The 27,966-nt window shown below is 46.1% G+C and overlaps 1 protein-coding gene across 1 annotated transcript; it reads left to right on the forward strand.

Annotated features, from left to right (window-relative positions):
* Positions 1-1,194: 1,194 nt before the first annotated feature.
* Positions 1,195-27,630, forward strand: LOC129816342 (sodium channel subunit beta-4-like). The gene is made up of 6 exons (XM_055870723.1): positions 1,195-1,725; positions 2,057-2,388; positions 22,270-22,433; positions 22,701-22,923; positions 23,124-23,253; positions 23,439-27,630. Exons 2-6 carry the CDS (start codon positions 2,286-2,288, stop codon positions 23,533-23,535), a joined length of 717 nt encoding a protein of 238 aa, XP_055726698.1. The 5' UTR covers positions 1,195-1,725; positions 2,057-2,285; the 3' UTR covers positions 23,536-27,630.
* The last annotated feature ends 336 nt before the right edge of the window (positions 27,631-27,966 follow it).

The raw sequence follows: 27,966 nt of genomic DNA on the forward strand, positions 1-27,966 counted from the left end.
GTTTATGAAAATAATGTAGTGATCCCTCTACTTTTACAAGTTGCTGACTAATCAGTGATAAAAGGAAGGATCGAATTAGAGAACGCAGTGGCAAGCAGTTTTCTAGAGTATAATGACTCCCAAGTACATTCAGTCAGGCACCAGTGGTCCTCTCTCATTGACATGTGTTGGGTACATCTATCATAGGATGTCAGGGGTGTCAACATGAGAGGAATATTGGGGGGGTCACCATGTTTTTTCACACCGTCTCATCTTTGCACTGCCAGCCATATTACGTTAGCGTAACGTTCTCATAACTCTGCAGTGACACCATGTTCACCGGTTTGACCTTCTGAGGCACACATCCCATCCCTCACACATACTCCCTGGCTCCTTGATTGCCAGATGGTGTACTCATGGTTATAGATGCTAATTATCCTGATGTACGGGAATATGACACTGTCGTCAGACCTGGTTTGGCCAGGCAGGGCTGGGGACAGCAACTAATCCAGACCCCACCACCAACACCATATCCATATCATCATGTGAAAACCTGGGAAGGAGAGAGAAGGGAGGGAAGAGGAGGGGAGAGAGATGCAGTCAGAGGAAACTCAACTGTCATAGTGTAAGGATGAGTACAGACAGAGATGGGGAGGGAGGAGAGAGCGGGAGAGCTCTCAAAGTCACATTCACATTGCAGATAAACACACACCCTCATTTATTCAGGTATAGACGTCAGATATAACAGGAGTAAAATATGTTCACGTTTAACAGCAAACATCTTCACTCTCAATTCTGTGATTTTGAAGCTATGCAGTGTAACTCAAGGGAGTGATTGATGAACGTATAGTTTTTTATTACCAGGACATTGTCACATACCGTATATCAATGTTAGAACATGTCATATCTATTTCTACATCCAGGATGTTTATAAATACAAGGTAGTGCGTAGAGGCTGGCGTGTCCCTGGCGCTCTGTTACAGAACCCCCTCCAACCTGCACTGCAGAACTTTCTCTGATCTCCACAAGCACTATGGCAAAAGTGCCTGCGTCTGCATTCACAGTCAGGAGAGGGGAGGGGGGAGAGAGAGAGGGAGGCAGACAGACAGGGAGGGGGGTAAAGAGGAGGAGAAGGCTAAGAAAGAGAGAGAGGGTGGGGGAGGGAGGGAGAGAAAGAGAGAGGGACAGGCAGGCACTGAGCCAAGAGAGAGAGTGCAGGGGAAAGTTGAGAGCAAGCCAGAGGGGCAGGCTTGCAGGCAAAGGGAAGAAGAAACTGGGGCTCTGCTATCCAGGAAGAAGAGAAAGGACCGTCCGAACCAGCAGGCACCAGCCACCAGGGTTACTGCAGCAGCACTCCTCCTGTCCATTCTCTATCTTGTTCTCTCTTCGCTCTCTTCTCTCACTCTCTCCCCCTCCTTCTCTCTCTCTTCTTTCTCTTCTGTCTCTCTCGCTCTCTCTCTCTCTTCTCCCTCTCCTTTCTCTTCTCTCTTGCTCTCTCTCTCTCTCTCTCTCTCTCTCTCTCTCTCTCTCTCTCTCTCTCTCTCTCTCTCTGACTGGGACTGCATCGTGCATTTCTCTGCAGAGGAATCGCTGGCTGGTGGAATCTCCTTGACTGCACCCTGACTGGCTGTGCGCAGTGATTCTCCCCTGGCTCAGCTCCTCTGCTCTGCCGTGTGTTCTGACTCAGCTGTGCGGTGTAGTCAGCCTGCTGGTCCGGCTTCTCAGGGAAAACAGCCACAGGAAGAGGTACGGTGCAGTACTGTCTCACGCTGCGCACACATCCCCTTTACTCTCTCTCTTTTTCTTTCTCCTCTCTCTCTCCTCTCTCTCTCTCCTCTCTTCCCCTCTCTCTGTCTCTCTCTCCCGTGTCTCTTCTCTCTATCTCTTAAATCCTCACGATTTCTGATCGCCTTTCTCTCAGTTTAGGAGTGCTCTCTTACCGAAGGATTATAGCTGATTGACTTAGTTCGTCTTGAGTTTGTATTTAAGTCTGTACCCTCTTCCCTTACCCCCCCCACATGCTCCCTATTTCTCCCCTCCTGCTCGCCCTCTGTCTAACCTACAGTCTTTATGATAGGAGTGTCGGGGCTGACAGGCAGACGCACCGCTACCAGGACTGGATAACAACACAGTGGGACGTGGTGCCTCGGTTGGAACCAGATCAGTCGCCCAGGCACAACAAACAACCAGACCAGGGGGATTCAGGTTTACACAGACCTGACCAGTTCCTGAGGGGATAACTCCAGCCCAACGGACCCTGGGCTGGATCCCACAGCAGGGGGTGTTTTGGACGGGATCGGAGTGCCATGGAGGTTCAGGGGAGTGGGCCTGAGGAGCCCAGGTCCAAGTATCTGTTGTCCTCACACACCACCTGGCCCCGGACCAGCCTGATCATCACTTTACTGCTCAGTAAGACTTTCTGTCTCAGTCATCCAATCCTTCTCTCTCTGCACCTCTCACTCCCAGGTTGTCCTCTCTCTCTTTCTGTTGAGTAAAGTTTTAGCAATTTCCCCAATTCCGCAACCCCAACTGTCCTGTAGTGTGCTATGAAACATTTACTGCATTTGCGATCGGATGTAATTTTGCAGATTCTCCAGTTCCATAGAATAGACTCATTACAGTTCAAATCTTGCTCTCACTTCAGAATGGCAGGCAACATTGTGGAGGTTGGCTTTTCATTGTGTGGATTGATTGGTGAAATTTTATAGTTTAATTTCTGTGGTGGCTAGAAACTGCTGTCAGTTTGCATGCTGAAGTATGTTCGATGGATAACTAATCAGACGTCACCATATAGAATGGGGATTTTATCATCTCAGTGTACCCCTCTGTTTCACAACCTGAATCCGAGTTCAGAGGTTTGTCACTAAATACGTCATCCAGAGTATTATTATGCAGGACCTATCAGTGGCAGCCAATTGCACAAGCATTCTATCATAGCAATAGTATTCATAAGAATTAAAAGGACTAAAATAATATATAGTGCATTCGGGAAGTATTCAGACCCCTTGACTTTTTCCACATTTTGTAACGTTACAGCCTTATTCTAAAATGGGTTAAATACATATTTTTCTTCATCCATCTACACACAATAACCCATAATGACAATGCGGAAACAGTTTTTTTTTTGTGTGTGCAAATGTATTACAAATAAAAAACAGAAATACCTTATTTACATAAGTATTCAGACCCTTTGCTATGAGACTCGAAATTGAGCTCTGGTGCATTCTGTTTTCATTGATCATCCTTGAGATGTTTCTACAACTTGATTGGAGTCCGCCTGTGGTAAATTAAATTGATTGGACATGATTTGGAAAGGCACACACCTGTCTATATAAGGTCCCGCAGTTGACAATGCATGTCAGAGCAAAAACCAAGCCATGAGGTTGAAGGAATTGTCCGTAGAGCTCCACGACAGGATTGTGTCGACACATCCCTACTGTGAAGCATGGTGGTGGCAGCATCATGTTGTGAGGATGTTTTTCAGTGGCAGGGACTGGAATCAAGGGAAAGATGAACAGAGCAAAGTACAGAGATCCTTGATGAAAACCTGCTCCAGAGCGCTCAGGACCTCGGACTGGGGTGAAGGTTCACTTTCTAACAGGACAACAACCCTAACCACACAGCCAAGACAAAACAGGAGTGGCTTCGGGACAAGTCTCTGAATGTCCTTGAGTGGCCCAGCCAGAGCCCGGACTTGAACCTGATCGAACATCTCTGGAGGTACTTGAAAATAGCTGTGCAGCAAAGCTCCCCATCCAACCTGACAGAGCTTGAGAGGATCTGCAGAGAAGAATGGGATAAACTCCCCAAATACAGGTGTGGAAAGCTTGTAGCTTCATACCCAAGAAGACTCAAGGCTGTAATCGCTGCCAAAGGTGCTTCAACAAAGTACTGAGTAAAGAGTCTGAATACTTATGTAAATGTAAATGTTTTTTATTTCTTATACGTTTGTAAAACATTCTAAAAAAACAGTTTTTACTTTGTCATTATGGGGTATTATGTGTAGGTAGATGAGGGAAAAAAACGATTTAAACCATTTTAGAATAAGGCTGTAAGGGTAACAAAATGTGGAAAAAGTCAAGGGGTCTGAATACTTTCTGAATGCACCGTAAGTACTTTATTGATATCAGACATTACCAATTTAACACATTTTATTTTATATTTACAGTAAACACAAAACCAAGAGCTTTTGTGCAACATTGAGTTACTGTATTGAATTTTCTTTAGCTTTTAACTCTGAGTCAATTTTATTCCGGTTAACAACATTTCAGTGTGATGAGAAGCTCCTCTGTAGGCCCAGGTTAATAGAGTAATAATGCAGTTGGCTGGTATCAGTGGAAGTGCAGTGGGGTAATGGGGACTGGTCTGAGATGAAGTGAGGGATGGCATCAAGACAGCAGCATCTGCTTTGTGAAATATTGTGGTCATATCATTAACAGCTAGACAGACTAGGAGCTGTCAGCCAGGCTCAGTCAGGTTCAGGTTCATGCTCTGAGGTTCTCACGCTCTGAGCCAACAGGACTGCAAGACAAGTCCACTCCGTCCCTCCCCTCCAGCCAAATTATGCCTCGGTGTCTGCAATTAAACTATTTAATATCCACACGATTGCTGGGTCATTTAGGAAATGCTGTAGGCTCATAGTTTAGAGGATTTTCTTAGTCTATCAATTTTTGTCTAAAATGTTGATAGAGTTCATGATGTGTGCTCAGTTCTGGTACTATGGATGATATAGTTGTACAGGTAGGTCTATGAGGTTTTGTGATAGAAATGTTCTTGAAAGAGACACATGTAGGTTAGAAAGTAGAGCATCACTGTTCCAGTTAGAAGCCTAGCACAAGGGAGAGCCTCACAAATGACAGTTTGGAAACAAAGTAATTACATAAGCAACCCAGTGGAGACTGCTTCTGACAGAATCCATAGGAGGGTCTAGGGTCAGGGTGCCTTTATTTTTCTGGGACAATCACCATGTGAAGTGTCCTGGGGTGTGATGTCCTGGTTTGGCTCTGATTGAGATTTGGTATGAGGCTGAGTCTTTGCTGGATTATCTCAACCTCACTGGATTTGTCTCTTACCTTGTTATTTTTCCATTCATGTTAATGGCCATATCCTGTAGAACCTGCACTATCTTCAGTTACAGCTATATATCAATGGTCACCAAACAGCAGAGAAAATATATAGACACAGATGCAGGGTTGTCACTAATTTCCACAGCCACAAAGTCATAATTATGACTAAACTCCTTCTACAATTTATCTTCTTAAAATCTGATTTTCAACCTTACCATAACTTTAAATTAAGACCAAAAAGCACATTTTTGTAGCCAATTTTGACTAAGCTGTGGAATCTGATTTTGTGGCTGTGGTATCTAGTTGAAAACCAGATGCAGAATCACAATGCAGAGTTACAGAGAAAGACAACGAGCGAGGAAAAATGAGAGCGGACCAAATAACAGTGAAAGAAATGAAAAGTGGAGAGAGACAGAGAGAGAGAGAGAGAGAGAGAGAGAGGTGCATCTGCCCTGTGGGTCGTTCCATTTCATTTCAGCAAGTCATGACACCCACTATCTTTGATTATTCTGAAAAAATTTCTGTAGTTAGAAACGAATAAGATTAGCATTCCTGCAACATTATTTTAATGAAAAATCATTTGAACTCTGAGAATTTAAGCGAATTGATTGCATCCAAATTGGCCATTTAAATGTATAGGATTCATATAATATTAAATAAATATAGTACCTAACATTACTCTAACAATGAGTAAAACATGAGGAATCCAAAGATATTGTCAAAAGCCAGCCACGGACCCCCCACACCAATCCCACCCTAACAATGAGTATACAGTAATAATTTCTCTGTCTGACAAGTAGTATGGAGCTGCAGCTCTGAGTATTGTTTCTTCATCCTAGGCAATGTGTTCTCAATGTGTTCTCCTCCTTCATAGAAATTAGACATTGAAGTTACAGTAGGTTTATGTTCCAACCCACACTACCGTTGAAAAGTTTGGGGTCACTTAGAAATGTTAAAGATTAAGATGGGCATAAGGACACAGACACTGGACAGAGGAACTCTGCCTAGAAGGCCATCATCCCGGAGTTTCCTCTTCGCTCTTGACGTTGAGACTGGTGTTTTGTGGGTACTATTTAATGAAGCTGCCAGCCGTTTCCAGCTACAATAGTCATTTACAACATAAAAAATGTCTACACTGTATTTCTGCTCAATTTTATGTTATTTTAATAGACAAACATTTGCTTTTTCAAAAACAATGACATTTCTAAGTGACCCCAAACTTTTGAATGGTAGTGTACATCTTGATATTATCAGGTTCTAACCACTAGATGGTGCTGTTCCCCCCACCCTCAATGTTAAAGGTATAGTTCACCCAAATTAGATATTAGTGTCCTTATCCTGTAAAGGCGTCAGCATGCTTCAGTTATATATATTTGTTTCTATGTACCTGCACTGTTGGAGCCCGGAGCATCTGCTTCCCTGTACATGTCACTGCTAAACAAACTCTAATGTTATTATTATTATTTTTGTATTTTACCTGCTTTTTCTCCCCAATTGCGATCTTGTCTAATCGCTACAACTCACCAACGCGCTCGGGAAAGGCAAATGTTGAATCATGCGTCCTCCAAAACATGATCCGCTAAACCTCGCTTCTTAACACCCGCCACCTTCACCTGGAAGCCAGCCACACAAATGTTTCGGAGGAAACACTGTTAAACTGATGATCGAAGTCAGCCTGCAACTCCTGCCACACAAGCGCTTTCTAGAGCGTGATGAGCCAAGTAAAGCCCACCTGGGCAAATCCTCCCCTAACCCGGACGAAGCTGGGCCAATTGTGCGCCGCCTATGGAACTCCCGGTCACGGCCGGTTGACATAACCTGGGATCTAATCCGGGTCTGTAGTGATGCCTCAAGCACTACAATGCAGTGCCTTAGACCGCTGCGCCACTCGGGAGGCAAACTAAATCTAATCTAAACCTAGTAATATCAGGATATAGGATGGGACGTAAACCTAACAGCTTCAAATACATACAATTCATTGGGAATAGATTACAGAGGATGAAGAAACAATTCTCAATACTGCAGCGCCATCCTACTTGTCAGGCATAGAGAAGTGATACTGTATTCTTTTTGTTTGGGTGGGATTGGCGTGGGTTGTGGGAGGTAGCTTTTGGACATTTCTTTGGATTCCCCATGTCAACAAAACAATGTTGCAAAAATGCTAATCTAACAACAGAAACAATTTCAGAACAATTTGAGATGTGTGTGAGTTTCTGCAGCATCACTGTGCTGCATGGGGCAGTGTGTGTGAAAGAGAAAAAGAGGGAAGGAATCGGAGTGAAAGAGTCATTTTGCTCCCTGTGCAGCGCTCCCTGGAGTTTACAGCCATGTATTATCCCAAACTGCTTGTCTAAACCTGACCTTGAGTTGGTTATTGATGTGTCACACAGCTGAGGTGTGATGTAAAAACAGAGAGGGAGGAAAAATATTTAGGAATGGGGGCTGTAGAGGGACAAACAGAGCAAGAGAAAATGGGACAGCCAGGACAGTTAATACTATTGTTTAGTGAATTTGAGGAGAGGACAGACTGGGCAGAGGTGGGAAGTATGTGAGCAGCATTACTGTATAGTCCCAGTGATGGCATGTAACCAGACTAACCATCTATCATCTTTAGGTCCACTTGAGAAGTGTTGGTGTCGGCATTATCTGGATTGTGTTAAAGAGGTGGTGGGACCTGCGTTATTTGGATTCCCTTAAAGGGGAGATGAGCCCGAACTAATTAGCTAATTACTGAGTTTAATGGTCTCACAGCATCCCAAACACACAAACTGTACATACAGATGTAGGATCTTAATTTGAGCAAGTTTGCTGCAGCAACAGGAAATGTAAATGATGTGGATAATAAATTGCCATTTTTGTAGGGGTTGATACTTTTATTTCAAAGGAGAAATTACACACTGTAGACGCCTTTTTTAAACCTCACAAGTTAAACATTTCCTGCTTATGTTATTTTTAGTATTACATTGTTGGATTTAGAGCTTGCAAGAAAAACATCACTGTAACATTGAAACTTGAGTTCTCCTGCAACAGGGTGATCAAATGAAGATCCTACATCTATATGTAGGAATAGCTCTTTTTTTTTACACCCTGTCCCATCCTTCTTTCCCCTTTCACCCTCCCTCTCACTACCGCTAGACTGGGGGTCTGTGCCATAAGATTACTGCAGACCTAAGTGTGTGCGTACGTTTGTGGCGGATGTGTATGCAAATGAAAGTACGGAAGTGTATATACTTGTCCTTCTTATTGCAATATGCACATTCTCTGTACAATAGTTAAGCGTGCAGTTTCTCATTTGCTAAGAAGTGTAACAGTATAACTTTAAACCGTCCCCTCGCCCCGACATGGGCGCGAACCAGGGACCCTCTGCACACATCAACAACTTCCACCCACGAAGCATCGTTACCCATCGCTCCACAAAAGCAAGGGGAAACCCTACATCTAGGTTTCAGAGCAAGTGACGTAACTGATTGAAATGCTACTAGCGCGTACCCGCTAACTAGCTAGCCATTTCACATCCGTTACACTCACCCCCCTTTCAACCTCCTCCTTTTCCGCAGCAACCAGTGATCCGGGTCAACAGCATCAATGTACAGTACAACTTTACGTCGTCCCCTCGCCCCGACACGGGCGCGTACCAGGGACCCTCTGCACACATCAACAACGGTCGCCCACGAAGCATCGTTACCCATCGCTCCACAAAGGCCGCGGCCCTTGCAGAGCAAGGGGAAACCCTACATCTAGGTTTCAGAGCAAGTGACGTAACTGATTGAAACGCTACTAGCGCGTACCCGCTAACTAGCTAGCCATTTCACATCCGTTACAGAAGCATCGGTCAATACTGAAGCCACTTCAAAACTCTAGTCTGCATTACCAACATGAATCTTGGCCAAACAGTTCATCTCACCTCCAAAACACTTTATACAAAAAAATAAGCTAGTTCGACCATAACTGGCAACAATTCTCACTCAGAAAGCAACGTTGTCACTCATAACACACTGACCTTAAACACACTAACAGGGAGCATTACATAAATTAACTTTTCTTTGAATGATTTCACATAAATCAATATTTCATTAGAATAACACCTTTTCACTTTGACTGTACTAAAGTATATGTAACAAGAATGAATCAGAAATGCCGCAATTTGCGTCAATAGCCTTTATTTTTTCTATATCTTTGCATATAGTCATTTACTTAAGTTGAAACAAAACATTCATGAAATTCCAGGGCTGCAATAATAATAAAAACATGTATAGTAGAATCCCTCATTGTACAGCACTGTGAGGGTTTTAGTTCTCCTTCTCTCCTGCGTTTGCCCACAAGTTCTCATCAACATCACATTTTGTGTCTTCTCTGGCGATCTTGGAAAGTATCTTCTGGAATATCTAATCTAACCCTGGCAGTCTTCAGGAGAAGTGTCTCCACACCCCACATTCATGTCATCCAGTAAGGACATCTGGTCATGTGGATGGTGGTCATAAACCTTCCACCTCCGCGCAGAGAAACTCCTCTATGGGGTTTAGGAAGGGAGAGTATGGAGGCAGGAATAGTACTGACATCCTGGGATGTGCAGCAAACCAGTCGGTGACTGCAGCAGTTTGGTGGAATGCCACATTATCCCACACAACAACAAAGGTAGGGGAGTTTCTTGCCCTTCTTTCCTCCGCTGCCACAAGTCAATTATGCAGGTCATCCAGAAAAGAAACGAACCTCTCTGTATAGTAGGGGCCAATGAGTGGTTTGTGTAACAGCAACATTGTGATGTTAGCTCCTCTCGGGCCTGGGACATTCACGGTTGATCTGTACAATCAAATTTCATTCCTCTGCAGCATGTTTTTGCCAGGTTGAATCCAGCTTCCTCCACAACGAAGAATGTCTGTGAAGTTTGCCTGACTTCCATCTCCATTACTCTCTAAAATAAAGTAAATCCACAGGTTTACAGTACTTTACATTATGCATAGCTGTGTATGTACCCTCTTTGGTTATTGAACAGACATCTTACCTGGACATATTGATACCACAGTTCTTTCACATGTTCACCATTTCTCTGAAAGGGTACAGTGTACAACTGCTTCATCTTTATTTTATGTTTCTCTAGGACTCTTGCAATTGTCGTTGTGCTGACCGTATTCACATTCCTAAAAGTGATATTGTCTGCCAGCACTCTGTCCCGAATTTCCCGCAGTTTTATTGCATCGTTGCCAATTACCATGTCAACAATGGCAATTTCCTGCTCATCTGATAATATTCTGCCTCTCCCTCCTGTGGGAGGCAACCTTTGGATCCTACTGAAAAACACAACAATCAGCATATTTCAAAATGTCAGTACATGTAAAAATACTGTATTGTACTGTAATATGTAATTCAATTATCATTGAAGGATGCACATCTCACCTGCTGTTTTGCTGGAAAATTCGTACTATTGAACGCTGCAGATCAGGTATCAAGGTAAGACCCAAGTGCAGACTGTGTGAAATAACAATGTTTATTGTAACAGGGGCAGGCAAACAACAGGTCAAGGCAGGCAGGGGACGATAATCCAGAGTAGGAGCAAAGGTACAGGACGGCAGGCAGGCTCAGGCAGAGTTCAGTAATCCAGAGGTAGAGCAAAGATACAGATCGGCAGGCAGGCTCAGGGTCAGAGGCAGGCAGAGTGGTCAGGCAGGCAGGCTCAGTCAGGACAGGCAAGGGTCAAAACCAGGAGGGCGAGAAAAAGAGAGACTGGGAAAAGCAGGAGTGCAGACTGATGGCGCCGACAGAGATGGTCGCCTCACTTCGCGTTCTTAGGAAACTATGCAGTATTGTTTTTTTTAATGTATTATTTCTTACATTGTTACCCCAGGAAATCTTAAGTCTTATAACATACAGCCGGTAGGAACTATTGGATATAAGAGCAACGTCAATTTACCAACCTTATGACCAGGAATATGACTTTCCCAAAGCGGATCCTCTGTTTGGACCACCACCAAGGACAATGGATCGGATCCCAGTAGGTGACCCAAAACAATGGTGCAGATGGAGCGGTCTTCTGGTCAGGCTCCGTAGACGGGCACATCGCTCACTGCTCCCAAGTATACTACTCACCAATGTCCAGTCTCTTGACAACAAGGTAGATGAAATTCGAGCAAGGGTTGCCTCCCAGAGAGAGAGAGATTGTAACATTCTGTTTCACGGAAACATGGCTCACTCAGGATACGTTAGTCGGTACAGCTACCTGGTTTCTTCACGCATCGCGCCGACAGAAACAAACATCTCTCTGGTAAGAAGGGCGGGGGTGTATGCCTTATGATTAACGAGTCGTGGTGTGACCTTAACAACATACAGGAACTCAAGTTGTCACGGTTCATGAATCCACTGCCTCACTCTCTCTTTTCTCTCTCTCTCTCTCTCTCTCTCTCTCTCTCTCTCTCTCTCTCTCTCTCTCTCTCTCTCTCTCTCTCTCTCTCTCCTCTCTCTCCTCTCTCTCTCTCTCTCTCTCTCTCTCCTCTCTCTCTCTCTCTCTCTCTCTCTCTCTCTCTCTCTCTCTCTCTCTCTCTCCTGTGTTTGTGTGGGCGTGGTTCCCAATCTTGGCCTGATTGTCTGCGCCAGCTGGAATTAATTATCTTCCCCTTTATATGTTCTGTAACTTGTGTTTCTTGTTGTCAGATCGTTGTTTCTTCCCTGAGGTTGTGTTGTGTGTCAGTGCTCATTCTCTCTCAGCCCTTGTGGGGATTATCTGCTGTGCTCCTTCCTACCCAGCCGGACTCACTCCCTTGGATTTCTCAGCACGCTATCATCAGAGGATGTGCCCTAGGCCCTGGGTTGGATTCTGTCTGAGTATATTCTCTGTCCTGTGGATACTGTAAACTATTTTCATTAAACCATCGTTGCTTGCATCTTGCATCCGCCTCTGCATTGTGACAGAACGATCTGACCATATCATGGATGCAGCGAGTTCAACGAGTCTGACCGAATTCATTTCCCGCAGTATCACGAGAATGGACCAACAAGAGGAGAACATCTCCAGCACAGGTCGGGCAGTACAAGCCATGGCGACGCAGGTATCCCAGCTGACCCAACAATTACAACATCTGAAGGGTCTCGCTGCGCCACCTACACCGGCAGTTCCACACGCCCCGCCAGAGCTGGATTCTCAGCTAGAGCCACGACTACCGACACCAGAGGGTTATTCAGGTGATCCGGACTATTGTAGAGCTTTTCTTACGAGATGTTCAATGCATTTCTCGTTGCAGCCACGGACCTTCAACCGTGAACAGTCTAAGGTAGCATTCGTACTCACACTGCTATCAGGCAAAGCAGCTCTTTGGGGAACGGCGGTGTGGGCGAACCAGGACCCATGCTGCACCTCTTTCCAGACACTCTCCGAGGAGATGAGAAGGGTCTTCGATCGGGCCGTGGCGGGTAGGGAGGCGGCCAGACTACTCGCTGACCTTCGCCAAGGAGACCGTTCAGTATCGGAATACTCCATCCAATTCCGCACTCTGGCCGCAGAGTGTCAGTGGAACGAGGAGGCGCAGTGGGACATGTTCCTGCATGGGCTGGGGGACCGGATCCAGAAGGAGATCTATGTTCTGGACCTTCCCAGGAGTTTAAATGGACTAGTGGAACTAGCCTTGAGGGTCGATGCTCGTCTGAGTCGTATTGGCCACCGAGCATGCCCTAACAGACCGTATAACGACACGGAGGGCTGGCATACCAGCGGCGGGAACACGGTCAGTTCAGCCTCCGCTCACGAACCCATGCAGCTGGGGAGAGCTCGCCTCTCCCGGGAGGAGAGGGAGAGGCGGAGATCACAAGGACTCTGTCTCTACTGTGGTAGAGCGGGCCACTTTATCCACTCCTGCCCGGTAAAAGATCAGGCCCGGTAGTAAGTATGAGGCTACTATCGGGTGGTGTCACCACAGAGAAGACCTCATCATCTACTCTCCTCCCGGTAAGACTAAGATGGGCCACCCACACGCACGACACCCAAGCTTTACTGGACTCAGGAGCAGAGGGTAATTTCATGGACTTCAAGCTCGCTCACAAGCTCCAGATTCCTATCACCTCACTCACGCACAAGATATCCGTCAACGCTCTCAATGGTCAAGAACTCCCCAACATATCTCACACCACTGAACCTATCACACTCATCACTTCTGGCAATCACACTGAGACACTATCATTTCTACTCATGGACTCACCCCTTGCACCATTAGTTCTCGGCCACCCTTGGCTCACCCAACACAACCCCAGAGTTGACTGGGGTCATAACTCTATATCCATGTGGAGTAACAAGTGTCTTGAGTCCTGTTTAGTGTCTGCTTGTTCATCTGTGTCTGATTCTGTGTTTCTAGAGGAGGCAGTGGATTTGTCTAACGTGCCCGTTGAATACCTCGACCTGAAGGAGGTGTTCAGTAAGTCCCGTGCTGCTTCTCTTCCTCCGCATCGTCCCTATGACTGTGCAATAGAATTATTGCCAGGTGAGTCTCCGCCTAAAGGCAAGTTATATTCACTCTCTGTTCCTGAGAGGGAGGCTATGGAGAGATACATCTCTGATTCTCTGGCATCTGGATTCATTCGTCCTTCCTCTTCTCCAGCGGGGGCGGGGTTCTTCTTTGTGGGGAAGAAGGACGGATCTCTGCGTCCTTGCATTGATTACCGTGGGTTGAATAACATCACAGTGAAGAATACCTATCCCTTACTGTTGATGTCCTCAGCCTTTGAAAGGTTACAGGGAGCATCCGTGTTCACTAAGTTGGATTTACGTAATGCATATCATTTGGTTCGCATAAGGAGGGGGGACGAATGGAAGACCGCGTTTAACACCCCCAGAGGGCACTTTGAATATTTGGTCATGCATTTTGGGCTATCCAACTCCCCAGCGGTTTTCCAGGCACTCGTCAATGACGTGCTGAGAGATATGATTGATCAGTTCATATATGTTTACCTGGATGACATACTGATTTTTTCTTCTTCTCTCCAGGAACACGTTCAGCACGTCAGACGAGTGCTCCAGAGGTTGTTGGAGAATGGACTTTTTGTCAAGGCGGAGAAATGCATTTTTCATGCACAATCCGTTCCATTCCTAGGTTACATCGTCTCGACTGAAGGTATTCGCATGGATCCTGACAAGATTAAGGCTGTGGTGGAGTGGCCAAGCCCAGATTCCCGTAAGGCCCTACAGAGGTTTCTGGGATTCGCCAATTTCTACCGGCGTTTTGTTCGCAACTTTAGCCAGATAGTCGCTTCCCTTACCGCCTTAACCTCCCCCAGAGTGACGTTCAGGTGGACCGATACAGCCGAGGCTGCATTCGTCAAACTCAAGAGCCGCTTTGTTTCGGCTCCCATCCTCATAGCTCCCGATCCCTCGCGTCAGTTCGTGGTGGAGGTGGACGCTTCAGAGGTGGGGGTAGGTGCGGTACTTTCCCAACGTGCCGCATCTGACAACAAGATGCACCCTTGCGCGTTCCTTTCCCATCGGTTATCACCTGCGGAACGCAACTACGACATTGGCAACAGAGAGTTGTTGGCAGTAAAGTTAGCATTGGAGGAGTGGCGCCATTGGTTAGAGGGTTCGGGGGTACCTTTTATAGTTTGGACCGATCACAAGAATTTGGAATATATCAGAACAGCCAAGAGACTCAACTCCAGGCAGGCGCGGTGGGCACTCTTTTTCGGACGTTTTGACTTCTCTCTCTCGTATCGCCCGGGTTCCAAGAATGTCAAACCCGATTCCCTTTCTCGTATTTTTGACCATTCCGAACGCCCATCCACTCCCGAGTGCATCCTACCCAGGACCCTAGTGGTCTCCACACTTATATGGGAGGTTAAATCGAGGGTCAGAACGGCCTTAGAAGGGGTGACGCCTCCGCCCGGTTGTCCGCCTAATCGGTTGTTTGTGCCGGAGGGGTGTCGGTCCGATGTTATTCGGTGGGGGCATTGCTCCAACGTAGCGTGTCATCCAGGAGTCAGTCGTACTAGCTTTTTAGTGAAGCAACGCTTTTGGTGGCCGCTGATGGCTCGTGACATTCACAGTTTTGTCTTGGCTTGCTCGGTTTGTGCCACTGGGAAGAGTTCTAATCGACCCCCAGATGGGTTACTCCAACCGCTGTCGGTCCCTTCGAGACCCTGGTCCCACATCGCGCTAGATTTTGTTACCGGTCTCCCGCCCTCCCAGGGCAAGACGGTTGTTTTGACTGTGGTGGACCGGTTCTCGAAGGCGGCTCATTTTATTCCCTTGCCTAAATTACCATCTGCCAAGGAAACAGCGGTAACGGTCGTGGATCATGTCTTTCGCTTACATGGCCTGCCGATGGACGTAGTTTCTGACCGTGGGCCCCAATTTGTGTCCAAGTTTTGGCAGGAGTTTTAGTAGGTTACTGGGAGCAAGTGTCAGTCTTTCTTCAGGGTTTCATCCCCAGAGCAACGGTCAAACGGAGAGGGCCAACCAAGATTTGGAGAGAGTGTTGCGATGTTTGGTTTCTAAGAACCCCTCTTCCTGGAGTCAACAACTCTCTATGGTTGAGTACGCTCACAATTCGTTGCCAGTGGCAGCCACGGGTCTCTCTCCATTTGAGTGTAGTTTAGGTTACCAGCCACCTATCTTTCCCAGTACAGAGTCCGAGGTCACTGTTCCCTCCGCTCACGCTTTCATCCAGAGGTGTCGTCACGTATGGAGCAGAGCCCGTGAGACTCTCCTCCGGGTGGGGGCGCGCACCAAGGCTGAGGCCGATCGCCACCGGTCGAAGCCTCCGGTATACGTTGTTGGACAAAGAGTGTGGCTTTCCACGAAGAACATTCCACTCCGATCCGTTTCTAACAAGCTTGCCCCCAAATTTATCGGGCCGTTCAGGGTCACCAGGATCATTAGTCCGGTGGCGGTCCGGCTCAAGCTTCCTCCGGCGTATAGGAGAATTCATCCTACCTTCCATGTGTCCAAGATAAAACCGGTGTTTCAGGCACGCATTAACCCGCCGGTCCCGGTTCCCCCGCCGCCACGACTTGTTGATGGGGAGACCACCTTTTCTGTCAATCGGATTTTGAACTCGAGAAGGAGGGGACGCGGATTCCAGTACCTGGTAGACTGGGAGGGTTACGGTCCGGAGGAGAGAAGTTGGGTACCCGCTAGGGACATTCTGGATCACTCCCTTATCGATGATTTCAATCGACAGGTAAATTTGTCTGGGAACGCCAAGAGGCGTTCCTAGGGGGGGGGTATTGTCACGGTTCATGAATCCACTGCCTCACTCTCTCTTTTCTCTCTCTCTCTCTCTCTCTCTCTCTCTCTCCTGTGTTTGTGTGGGCGTGGTTCCCAATCTTGGCCTGATTGTCTGCGCCAGCTGGAATTAATTATCTTCCCCTTTATATGTTCTGTAACCTGTGTTTCTTGTTGTCAGATCGTTGTTTCTTCCCTGAGGTTGTGTCAGTGCTCATTCTCTCTCAGCCCTTGTGGGGATTATCTGCTGTGCTCCTTCCTACCCAGCCGGACTCACTCCCTTGGATTTCTCAGCACGCTATCATCAGAGGATGTGCCCTAGGCCCTGGGTTGGATTCTGTCTGAGTATATTCTCTGTCCTGTGGATACTGTAAACTATTTTCATTAAACCATCGTTGCTTGCATCTTGCATCCGCCTCTGCATTGTGACACAAGTCCTTTTGGTCACCTGACCTAGAATTCCTTACAATCAAAGGCCGACTGCATTATCTACCAAGAGAATTCTCTTCGATTATAATCACAGCTGTGTATATCCCCTCCAAGCAGACACCTCGACGGCCCTGAAAGAACTTCATTGTACTCTATGTAAACTGGAAACCACATATCCTGAGGCTGCATTTATTGTAGCTGGGGATTTTAACAAGGCTAATCTGAAAACAAGGCTCCATAAATTATCAGCATATCGAATGCGCGACCCAGGCTGGCAAAAATTCTGGATCATTGCTACTCTAACTTCCGCGACGCACACAAAGCCCTCCCTTTGGCAAATCTGACCACGACTCCATTTTGTTGCTCCCAGCCTATAGACAGAAACTTAAACAGGAAACACCCGTGCTCAGGTCTGTTCAACGCTGGTCCGACCAATCTGATTCCACGCGTCAAGATTGCTTAGATCACATGGACTGGGATATGTTCCAGATAGCCTCAGACAACATTGATGTATACACTGATTTGGTGAGCGAGTTTATTAGCAAGTGCATCGGTGATGTTGTACCCACGGTGTTTATTAAACCTTCCCCAACCAGAAACCCTGGATTGATGGCAGCATTCGCGCAAAACTGAAAGCGCGAACCACTGCTTTTTACATGACTGAATACAAACAGTGTAGCTATTCCCTCCGCAAGGCAATCAAACAAGCTAAGTGCCAGTATAGAGACAAAGTAAAATTGCAATTCAACGGCTCAGACGTGAGAAGTATGTGGCAGGGTCTACAGTCATTCACGGATTACAAAAAGAAAACCAGCCCCGTCGCGGACACCGATGTCTTGCTCCCAGACAAACTAAACTTCTTTGCTCGCTTTGAGGACAATACAGTGCCATCGAACCATCGCAGGGCTGCCGGCCCAGACGGCATCCCTAGCCACGTCCTCAGAGCATGCGCAGACCAGCTGGCTGGTGTGTTTACGGACATATTCAATCAATCCCTATCCGCTGTTCCCACATGCTTCAAGAAGGCCACCATTATTCCCGTTCAAGAAAGCCCCGTAGCACTCACTTCCGTCATCATGAAGTGCTTTGAGAGACTAGTTAACGATCATATCACCTCCACCCTACCTGAGACCCACTCCAATTTGCTTACCGCCCCAATAGGTCCACAGACGACGCAATCGCAATCACACTGCCCTAACCCATCTGGACAAGAGGAATACCTATGTAAGAATGCTGTTCATCGACTACAGCTCAGCATTTAACACCATAGTACCCTCCAATCTCACCATTAAGCTCGAGACCCTGGGTCTCGACCCCGCCCTGTGCAACTGGGTCCTGGACTTGCTGACGGGCCACCCCCAGGTGGTGAGGGTAGGAAACATCTCCACCCCGCTGATCCTCAACACTGGGGCCCCACAAGGGTGCGTTCTCAGCCCTCTCCTGTACTCCCTGTTCACCCATGACTGCGTGGCCATGCACGCCTCCAACTCAATCATCAAGTTTGCAGACGACACTACAGTGGTAGGCTTGATTACCAACAACGACGAGAACCCCTACAGGGAGGAGGTGAGGGACCTTGAAGTGTGGTGTCAGGAAAATAACCTTGCACTCAACATCAACGAAACGAGATGATCGTGGACTTCAGGAAACAGCAGAGGGAGCACCCTCATATCCACATCGACGGGACAGTAGTGGAGAAGGTGTAAAGTTATAAGTTCCTCAGCGTACACATCACGGACAAACTGAAATTATCCCCCGACACAGACAGCGTGGTGAAGAAGGCGCAACAGAGGACAAGGGGCAGTCAGACAAGGTTTTCGACTCTAGACACAAATGGTGGGAAAAATACAGAGGGTACGGGGCTTACAGAGGACGAACAGCAGAGTGGCTAATGATCTTGGAGTGGGGGGAAAGGTCTTGGCATCTGGGGGTGTAGCCGCGGAAATATAGCGGCGTGCCAGTGCCTCAGGCTTGACCTTCTTGGATACCGGTCGGTGCTGCAGAAGCGAAGTGGCCTTACTGAACTCCTCCTGGAGGTTCTGGTAATCTGCGGAGCGGTCCGGGGCAATTTCCAAGCCCCCAGGAAGACGTCCCAGGGCAGGCAGAGCTGACTTCAGGCAATGAGTGTGGCAGGACGGACTCCAGCCCACGATGGCACCAGTAGCTCAGTCAATGGAGGGATTGTGTCGTTGGAGCCAAGAGAATCCCAATACCACGGGAACCTGCGGAGACTCAACCAGAAGGAATTTGATCGTCTCGCTGTGGTTCCCCGACACTCGTAGGTTGACGGGGGTGGTCTGGTGGGTGACCTGGCCTATAGATCGCCCGTCCAGCACTCTAACACCCATAGGAATGGAGGGGTTGAGTGGGGATGCCCAGCTCGGATGCTAGGGTAACGTCCATGAGACTCACATCGGCCCCCAAGTCGATGAGTTCCTGGAGAGACTCGGACTGGTCACCCCACAGCAGGGTGGCATGGAGAGGGGGGCGAGTAAGGGGAGAAGAACAATTATCTTTAAGACCCACCAGTGTACTCACTCCAACGAATGAGCTAGATCTCTTGAAGGAACAGGTATCCACAAAATGACCGGCAGTACCACATTACAGACAACTCTGGTCTCAAGTCTGCGTATGCGTTCGGCTGGGGACAGCCCTGCCGAGCTGCATCGGCTCGGGAAGAGGTGAATCGTCAGTCTCCGGAGGCTCTTGGAGGGACTCGGGTAAGCGTGGATCCTCTCCGACGTAGACGCCGGGTACTTCCAGAGTTCATCAGCTGCAAGTTGGGATCCCTGAGTGAGTGTGGAACTCCACCGCATAGTCTGTCACACCGAGGGTGTCCTGCTGATGCTGGAGTAACTTCCTGGCAGCCTCTCTCCCGGACTCCGGAGCTTCAAACTTTTCTCCCCCCGCCACGTATACCTCCAGACTGAGGCAGACGGCAGATTCTTGTTTCAACACTGCCGTGGCCCAGGCGAGTGACCTCCTGGACATCAGCGTAATAATGTACTCTATCTTCTAGGGGAACGAAGAAGGCTGCAGCTCGAAAATCAGGGAACACTGGGAGAGAAAGGCCCGGCAGATTCTGGAGTCTCCATCGTAGCGCTCTGGGGGATGTAAGCGGGGCTCCCGGGAAACCAGGGTGACGGCGCTGCTACCAGCCGGGCTACAGAGGGGCTGGGAGGTTACCGTCGTGGTAGGCTGCCTAGTAGGCAACCCACGGAATTGCTCTCGTAAGGCTAGGTCGTGACGTTAGGCCACGGCCTGGAACCCTTCCATCAGACCGCGAAGCAACTCCTCGTGCCTACCAATTATGGCTCCTTGGGAGGAGATGGCATTGTGGAGCTGGTCCAAGTCTGCTGGGTCTATCAGGTATCAAGGTAAGACCCAAGTGCAGTCTGTGTGAAGTAACAATGTTTACTGTAACATGGGCAGGCAAACGACAGGTCAAGGCAGGCAGGGGTCAATAATCCAGAGGTGGAGCAAAGGTACTGGACGGCAGGCATGCTCAGGCAGGCAGGCTCAGAGTCAGGCCAGGCAAGGGTCAAAACCAGGAGGGTGAGAAAAAGAGAGACTGGGTAAAGCAGGCACTGAGACACAAAACTGCTGGTTGACTTGACAAACAAGACGCACTGGCACAGACAGAAAACACAGGTATAAATACCCAGAGGATAAATGGGGAAGATGGGCGACACCTGGAAGGGGTGGAGACAAGCACAAGGACAGGTGAAACAGATCAGGGCTTGACAGCACCCTTAAACCGGCCTCTCTCAAAGAGAGACCATGGTTTACAACAACATGATCAATAATCGTGGCCCTTATCTCATCAGAGACCACCGCTCTTGGTCTTCCTCTCCTTTGTCCTCTACACATTCTCCCTCTCCCTGCCACTCTTCTTTCCCCACCAACCTGTCTACCTTGAGCCATGTTTCCAAACTAAATCATTCCGAAGCCGTCCTCTTTTGTCTGTTTTGGTAATGAGACCAAAAACAGGACACTTGGGTAGGCTTTCAGCTGAAATTGCAATCAGCTGTGTTTGGAATGATTAAATATTCTGCTGAGATGTTCTATATGTTTCAATCTAGTTACTGCAGAAATGCATGACATTTGCCATCATTCTGTTTTGAATGTGTTTTTAACAGTTTTAGAAACAGTGTGTTAGCATTTGAAAACATGCTGCAAATATATAGTTTTGCAGGTCGTGAAGTATGATTGAGAAAAGAGTTAATTGATTTCGGAGAATGTGGTCATTGAATGCATTTTGTGTGAAAGCAATGAAAAATGATTCACAGTTTGGTCCACATACGCTTCTGTTTCACTGACTGTGAAGAGTTTTGACAATGTGATTTCAGTTTTGACCAATGCATGTTAGCGATTGAAAAAAACTAAGTGTATGTTTCATTAGTAAAATGGGTAATCGTTCATATATTTTGCTGTTCCTATCCTTCTGTCAGTAACTATCTGGGTTAAGGTCAAAGGGAAGACATCAGAACCAGATATGATATTGACCCTCAGTTTTTTATTTATTTATTTATTTTTCCGTTATTTTACCAGGTAAGTTGACTGAGAACACATTCTCATTTGCAGCAACGACCTGGGGAATAGTTACAGGGGAGAGGAGGGGGATGAATGAGCCAATTGTAAACTGGGGACTTTTAGGTGACCATGATGGTTTGAGGGCCAGATTGGAAATTTAGCCAGGACACCGGGGTTAACACCCCTACTCTTACGATAAGTGCCACGGGATCTTTAATGACCTCAGAGAGTCAGGACACCCGTTTAACGTCCCATCCGAAAGACGGCACCCTACACAGGGCAGTGTCCCCAATCACTGCCCTGGGGCATTGGGATATTTTTTAGACCAGAGGAAAGAGTGCCTCCTACTGGCCCTCCAACACCACTTCCAGCAGCATCTGATCCCCCATCCAGGGACTGACCAGGACCAACCCTGCTTAGCTTCAGAAGCAAGCCGGCAGTGGTATGCAGGGTGGTATGCTGCTGTTTAGGTCAGACATAGGGCTCTATTTAATCCGTATTGCTATTCAGTGTTACAGCGTGATTGAAATTTAAAGGCAATGTTCCCTCGTTAGCGGAGACTGCATTCACGGTAAACGCTGCAGATGTCGGCTCAATAGGAAATGTACTTTTACATTTCTTTCAGCGATACAGGTTGAATAGAGCCCGTAGTCTTCAAATCCGTGATAGTTGGCAGGATCAGTTAAGAAGGGATAGGGGTAGAGAGGATTACAATAGACATCAGTCAATCATTCTTTGACAGCTCTACAGTATGTCAATGGATGAGCTATAGTAACCTGGGAATGGGCCAGGGATGAGTACATCTCTCTCTCACACAAAGTGCAGCACAATTTGACAGGATTGTAAAAGAGACGAGCTGGCAAGTTATGCACTTGTTAAGTAAAATAGATGATATTTCGGGAAGGATTTAATTCTGGAAACAGTATCCATTGAAATGTTGAAACCACATGAGTAGACTGTGTACTTTCATTTCTCACTCAGGTGTGTGTTGTCTTTTTCCTTTCTGTATTTGTTAGTAGTATTGTGTACTACCTTTTAAATGTTCCCCTGCCCCCTCCCTCCCAGGTGTGTGGTCTGCTCAGGGCCTGGAGATGTCCACAGGGAAGGTACCGTTCCTGGAGGCGTTGAACGGCAGTACTGTGATTCTACCCTGCACCTACGCCAGCTGTATCGGCATCAAAAACCTCTACTTCAACTGGCAGTACAACGACAACGGCACTATGCAGAAGGTGGGTCAGAGCTGCCCTGGCCCACTGCAGCAACAGCAGCCACACAACAACTACTGTCATTTATGTCAGCTCAGATCTCACACTGATAGCGGCAGGGATATTCAAAGTCAGTGTGGGGAGATCATGTTTTCAAGTGTTCTAATTTGTGGTGAAAACCCAATGATTTTTCTGCATCAGTAAGTGATATCTCTAATGTGAGTGTTTTGATTGGAGTTGTGGTCAGATATTGTGAGTGTCAGATGATTGTCGACTGCCTGGTCCTCTCAGGTGTGTGAGTCTGTGATTCCGTTAGACGGGATGGATCCCCATCCAGTGAGTATCTACCGGGAGCGGGTGGATTTTATCGGCACCGGTGATCACAACAACATCTCCATCCTGCTTTGGAACATCACCTTTGAGGACGAGGGCCAGTACACCTGCTTCGGACGCAACCCCAAAGAGAAGGGCAAGAACCACAGCGCTATCTTTACCCTTGTCGTGGTGGACGAGTGTGAGTATTAACTAGCGTTCTCTTTGCTTTACTGCAGGCAGATCATATACTGTAGGTCCTCTGGTGCTGCCAATGCGCAGGGCGGATACTATATGGACCACAACGTCTAGATGTGTTGTGCTGTAGACGATGCACTGTAGGTAGGTACTGTTTGTCTGATCAGCCTCTACCTTCTCCTCTCCCTTGTTCCTTCTCGGCAGTACGAGTGGTGGACAACACTCTCACCATCATAATTGCTTCTGCAGTGGGCGGAGCCATCGCCCTGCTGATGACTTTCATGCTGGTGAAGAACTTCATCCTCTTCGTTCTCTTCAAAATCGAGGAGAAGAAGTGAGTAAGACAGATAGGGCCACAGAGAGTAGCCAACTGGCCATCCACACAGAGGAACACCTTTAGCACATCTTGCCTCCAAACTGTAGTAAAGCATTAATAATGTTGGGCTACAATGTCAAATACGTAGAAAACGCAGGTGTCTCTTCTAACCCTCCTCTCTCCTCTGCTCCTCTCGTCCACAGAAAGATCGAGTGCCTTGTACAATCTTCCTCAGCAGATGAAACAAACAATGTCTCAGGATCCAAAACTTCGAAACCAACGACACCAAAGAAGAAATGAGAGTACTTGCATGTATGTACAACCATATATAAATATACAGTTATATCTATGCATATATTTATATGCACAAACATGTGTATGCACTCATGTGACTCCATGGGCAGGTTTCTTGGGCAGGTTTTTTGGACTGAGAAGCACGTCTGATGGAGATTCTTCATTGAAAGTGTTTGTTAGTCCAATAAGCTTAGGCTGTGTCCGGGAAACCACCCCCATATGTTCAAGTTGATATATTGTTTAAAAAAAATCTTAAACCTAGGACTGTTTTTCATATGATAATAAAAAAAGAGATTCATTGAATATACGCTTGAGACAGGGAATAACGCGATGTAATAATGTTGTTTAAACTGTGCTGGATCCTGCTCCTCTCTTCACCAACCGCACTACCCTGGGCTTAACTGAAACTGTCTACATATTCAAATATTGTGTTTTGTGGAAACACGCAGTCTAATTCAATCTCCAGTGACATTCTTCCACTTCAGATTCAGCTTATTCAGTAATGCTCTGATTCACATAGTTTAGTGTTGTTTAGATAGAATACAATGATATTAACTCTGCCTATCCAAAAGTGATTAATTAAGCCTATTTTATAATATTTAGACACAAAGCTCTTTAAAAGGGTGATGCTGTGGTGAGACGTGAGAAAGGATCCAGTTCAGAACTTAATACACTTTCTTTGCTTGATATAAAGCACTGGTGCCTGTTAGCGCTTCTATCTTCCTCTGCTGATAGGAAGACTACATACTGCAAAACCATTTACCAAATGCAGAAAAACGCAAGCGAATATTACTGCAAGCTGATGAATGAAATTATAGACAATCCCTTGAAACCAACCCCCTAGAAAAAATGAACCTCTAATAATGCTGCTTTTAAGACAATTAACCTTTTTAATGCATTTATAAGCATGTGAAACCCCAGGGCAGATTTAGAGACACAATGCTTGACAATAGACATGTACTCTCTCTTGTGTTCCTTTCCGGAATCCAAGATTTAACCACATGTAATGTGGTAAGTTCTGTCTGCTTTGAACCTGGATCTAATTCTCCTCATATCATGCCAACCCCTGCTACATCCAGTGTGCCAAGGCTATGCACACTATTTGGTAAAGTGGGTCTTCTGGCATGAACATTAACCCCCCCAACAGAAATATCCACCACATTTCTTATAGTAAGTCATTTACAAATGGATCTCTCTTTGCTGTACAGAGCACATTCACACACATTCATGTTTTTACACACTGCAATAAGTACCCAGCAGAATTTATGATGGTTCATTCATGGCTCATGATTCAACACAAATTCACCATCTGCAAAAAACAGATATCGATCAGCTACAGTCATTACGGATACCTCCACTAACTACACCATAAAGAGATGCATGGGGCAGCAGTTAAGTTGCAGGTAGAGTGAAAGACTGGAACAGATCTTTACTGGACGGTGTAAAATAGAGACATAACTAATATCCCATATTCAGCCCATTTATTTTGCCAAACTGGGATAACCCTGAGAAACCCACGTCTGATCAGGAATGGACTGGGATAACACTGAGAAACCCACATCTGATCAGGAATGGACTGGGATAACCCTGAGAAACCCACGTCTGATCAGGAATGGACTGGGATAACCCTGAGAAACCCACGTCTGATCAGGAATGGACTGGGATAACCCTGAGAAACCCATGTCTGATCAGGAATGGACTGGGATAACCCTGAGAAACCCACATCTGATCAGGAATGGACTGGGATAACCCTGAGAAACCCACGTCTGATCAGGAATGGACTGGGATAACCCTGAGAAACCCACGTTTGATCAGGAATGGACTGGGATAACCCTGAGAAACCCACGTCTGATCAGGAATGGACTGGGATAACCCTGAGAAACCCATGTCTGATCAGGAATGGACTGGGATAACCCTGAGAAACCCACGTCTGATCAGGAATGGACTGGGATAACCCTGAGAAACCCACGTCTGATCAGGAATGGACTGGGATAACCCTGAGAAACCCATATCTGATCAGGAATGGAATGTCATTTGGTTCCTAAGTTACTATGGAAACCCATTGCTAGTGAACTACACTGTCAAGATACAATAGTGGCGTTTTTAACACACTGAATGTCTTGTTTTGAAGATACTTCCAGTGTGTGACAGAATTGAGGGAAAACCATGTTCAGGGAAGAAGTTCATGTCTATGTCCATTGTCCAGGAACTTGCTGAATCTGTCATTGTATAAACATAACAAATATACCTCCCTCAATCACTTGCTGAACCTGTTTCTAATGTGGACAACCCCTGGTGTTGCTGTTCCCATAGCATAGCCCTTCAAATAAATGCACTGGCTTGTAGCAATAGCAGGAGGATATTTTGGGCACTTTACCTTAGATATGTATATTCTTCGGCTGTGCTAGACATGTGTGTAAACAGAGATGTGTTGTATCAGTGGAGCAGTGAGCGAATGAACCTAAATGTATATTTAACATGAGGGTAAAGTTGAATGAATGACCTTTGCTATCTTAGATGAGAACAGACCGACACCATGGTTAGGCCATCGACAGTAGTACATGTACTATCTCTGGTTGGACATGGCTTTGAGCTTGTGGCACTGAATCCCTGGCTGATTCATACTCTCCTAAGATAACAGTGATACTATGCAAACACAAACACCACTACGGAGAGGAAGACATCCACGCACTGTAGGACAGGCTGCTGCAGTTCCCTCAATGGGATTTGCTTTCGCAAAGCTGCCCTGACATCACAGCAACATGACTATACTGTAGCTACTGCAGGATTCCAATAAACCATTTAGAGTTCCTTTTACTGTGATAATGTAAGCAATAAAAATGACAAGAGCAACAGTAATCAAAGTGGCATATGGGAAATTGAGTTGATCCAGGGTAGATGAGGAACATAGTCTTATAGTGCAAGGTTATTCAGTCCTTGAGGTCTGCAGCACTGCTAGTTTTCATTGTTTTTAAACAGAGACTGTCTGGTTCAGACCTGTGAAATCACCTGTAAAGAGATTCTGGCCAATCAATTAAGTACAAAGATGAAGTACATAGTGCAGACCTTGCTGCTCAGATTTGAATACTTATTTTGCCTGTAATGCACTGATATATAAGCTTCCCCTTCTCACTCTGGGAAGCTAGCCTCTTTTTTCTGTTACTACAGTATGTGGCCCTTTTGTCAATGTTTGGAAGGCACATAGTGGTGTCTTCTCTCATGTATAGTTTAGGTCTGTTGTGATGTGTGAAAAGACCTTCAAAGGTTCCTGAATGTTAGAACCTATGGAGCTATGCAATATACAGTGTAATTTAAAGGAGCAACATGTAAGATTTAAGCAATAAATCCAATTGCATCATGTTTTTTTAAGGAGACTGCTTACAAATGCTTAAAAATGACATAGTACAGCTTACCTTATCACAATCCGAAAAAGATTGTTACAAGGACGAAGAAGTTTTGTACTGCTAATGTTCTTGCTATTGTTGTCAACCTCACAAACGAGAACCAATCGTAATACAGGAAGTTGTACACAACTAATTTGCAGCGTCACGCAGCATTCTAAAAAGTAGATTTTATTCTTGTGATATCTATTCCTTTGCTACTACTGGTATGTAATTGACATTTGGCACTAGTTGCAGGTGGAAATGTTACATGTATAACCTCTAAACAAAGCCGAACTGTGAAAGTGACTCACGTGTTCTGTTGAAATGCCCTTACACAGTTCTGGATGACATAGTACCAACTGTCTTCCTTGTTCCCTTTATTTTGACAACTGTACTGAAAACTGGATAGGTGAAGCAAAAGTTCAATCTTTGTGGTTTGGAAATTCTGAGAACTCTTTGTTGTGCCAAGTTGTAGTAGCGGAAATAGTGACCTCATCCATTATTGCACTTAAGACAACAGAATGTTTGAATCTATAATGTACCCAGACATTACTGACCCCTTAGTCACACATTCCCCTTCCAACTAATATGAATGTACAGCCATATTTCTCCCATTCCCTCAAATGATGCCTCCCATGTAATCTCTCCATCATGCATATCCGCTCAAATGTTATTTATTATAAAAAGCCACAAGAATCCAATAAACTTTTGAATACAACAGTACGGTGTCTTTTTTTTTGCATGTCAAAATTGGACAAGTCGTTATCAATCAACCATAGAATATATATTTTTTAATTAAATACATAACTCATACAGTACTTACATCTCTAAGATAATATAAAATAAGAATACAAAAACTTTACAGGTCAGTATTGTCAGTCAGTGCAATGTGTATGTCCTTTGACTGTGTGAATGTTTTCCAGAACCAATCAGCGCTCATTGAGAGAGAATACCAGTCAGTTTACAGTAGTTACCGCTGAGAGAAACTGGATTTTCAGTAGTACTTCTGGAAGAAAAAAAAGGAGAACCAAATCATATCAGGTAAGGAATTTCA

The sequence above is a fragment of the Salvelinus fontinalis genome, chromosome 2 (genome assembly GCF_029448725.1).
Source record: "Salvelinus fontinalis isolate EN_2023a chromosome 2, ASM2944872v1, whole genome shotgun sequence".
In the NCBI taxonomy this organism is placed as follows: Eukaryota; Metazoa; Chordata; class Actinopteri; order Salmoniformes; family Salmonidae; genus Salvelinus; species Salvelinus fontinalis.

What these genes read in the sequence shown, in the direction of transcription:
- LOC129816342 (XM_055870723.1), top strand. Translation starts at nt 2,286, where the DNA reads ATGGAGGTTCAGGGGAGTGGGCCTGAGGAGCCCAGGTCCAAGTATCTG. An exon ending in ACAACGGCACTATGCAGAAG is followed by an intron (nt 22,434 to 22,700) that starts GTGGGTCAGAGC and finishes TGGTCCTCTCAG; the next exon opens with GTGTGTGAGTCTGTGATTCC. An exon ending in TTCAAAATCGAGGAGAAGAA is followed by an intron (nt 23,254 to 23,438) that starts GTGAGTAAGACA and finishes TCTCGTCCACAG; the next exon opens with AAAGATCGAGTGCCTTGTAC.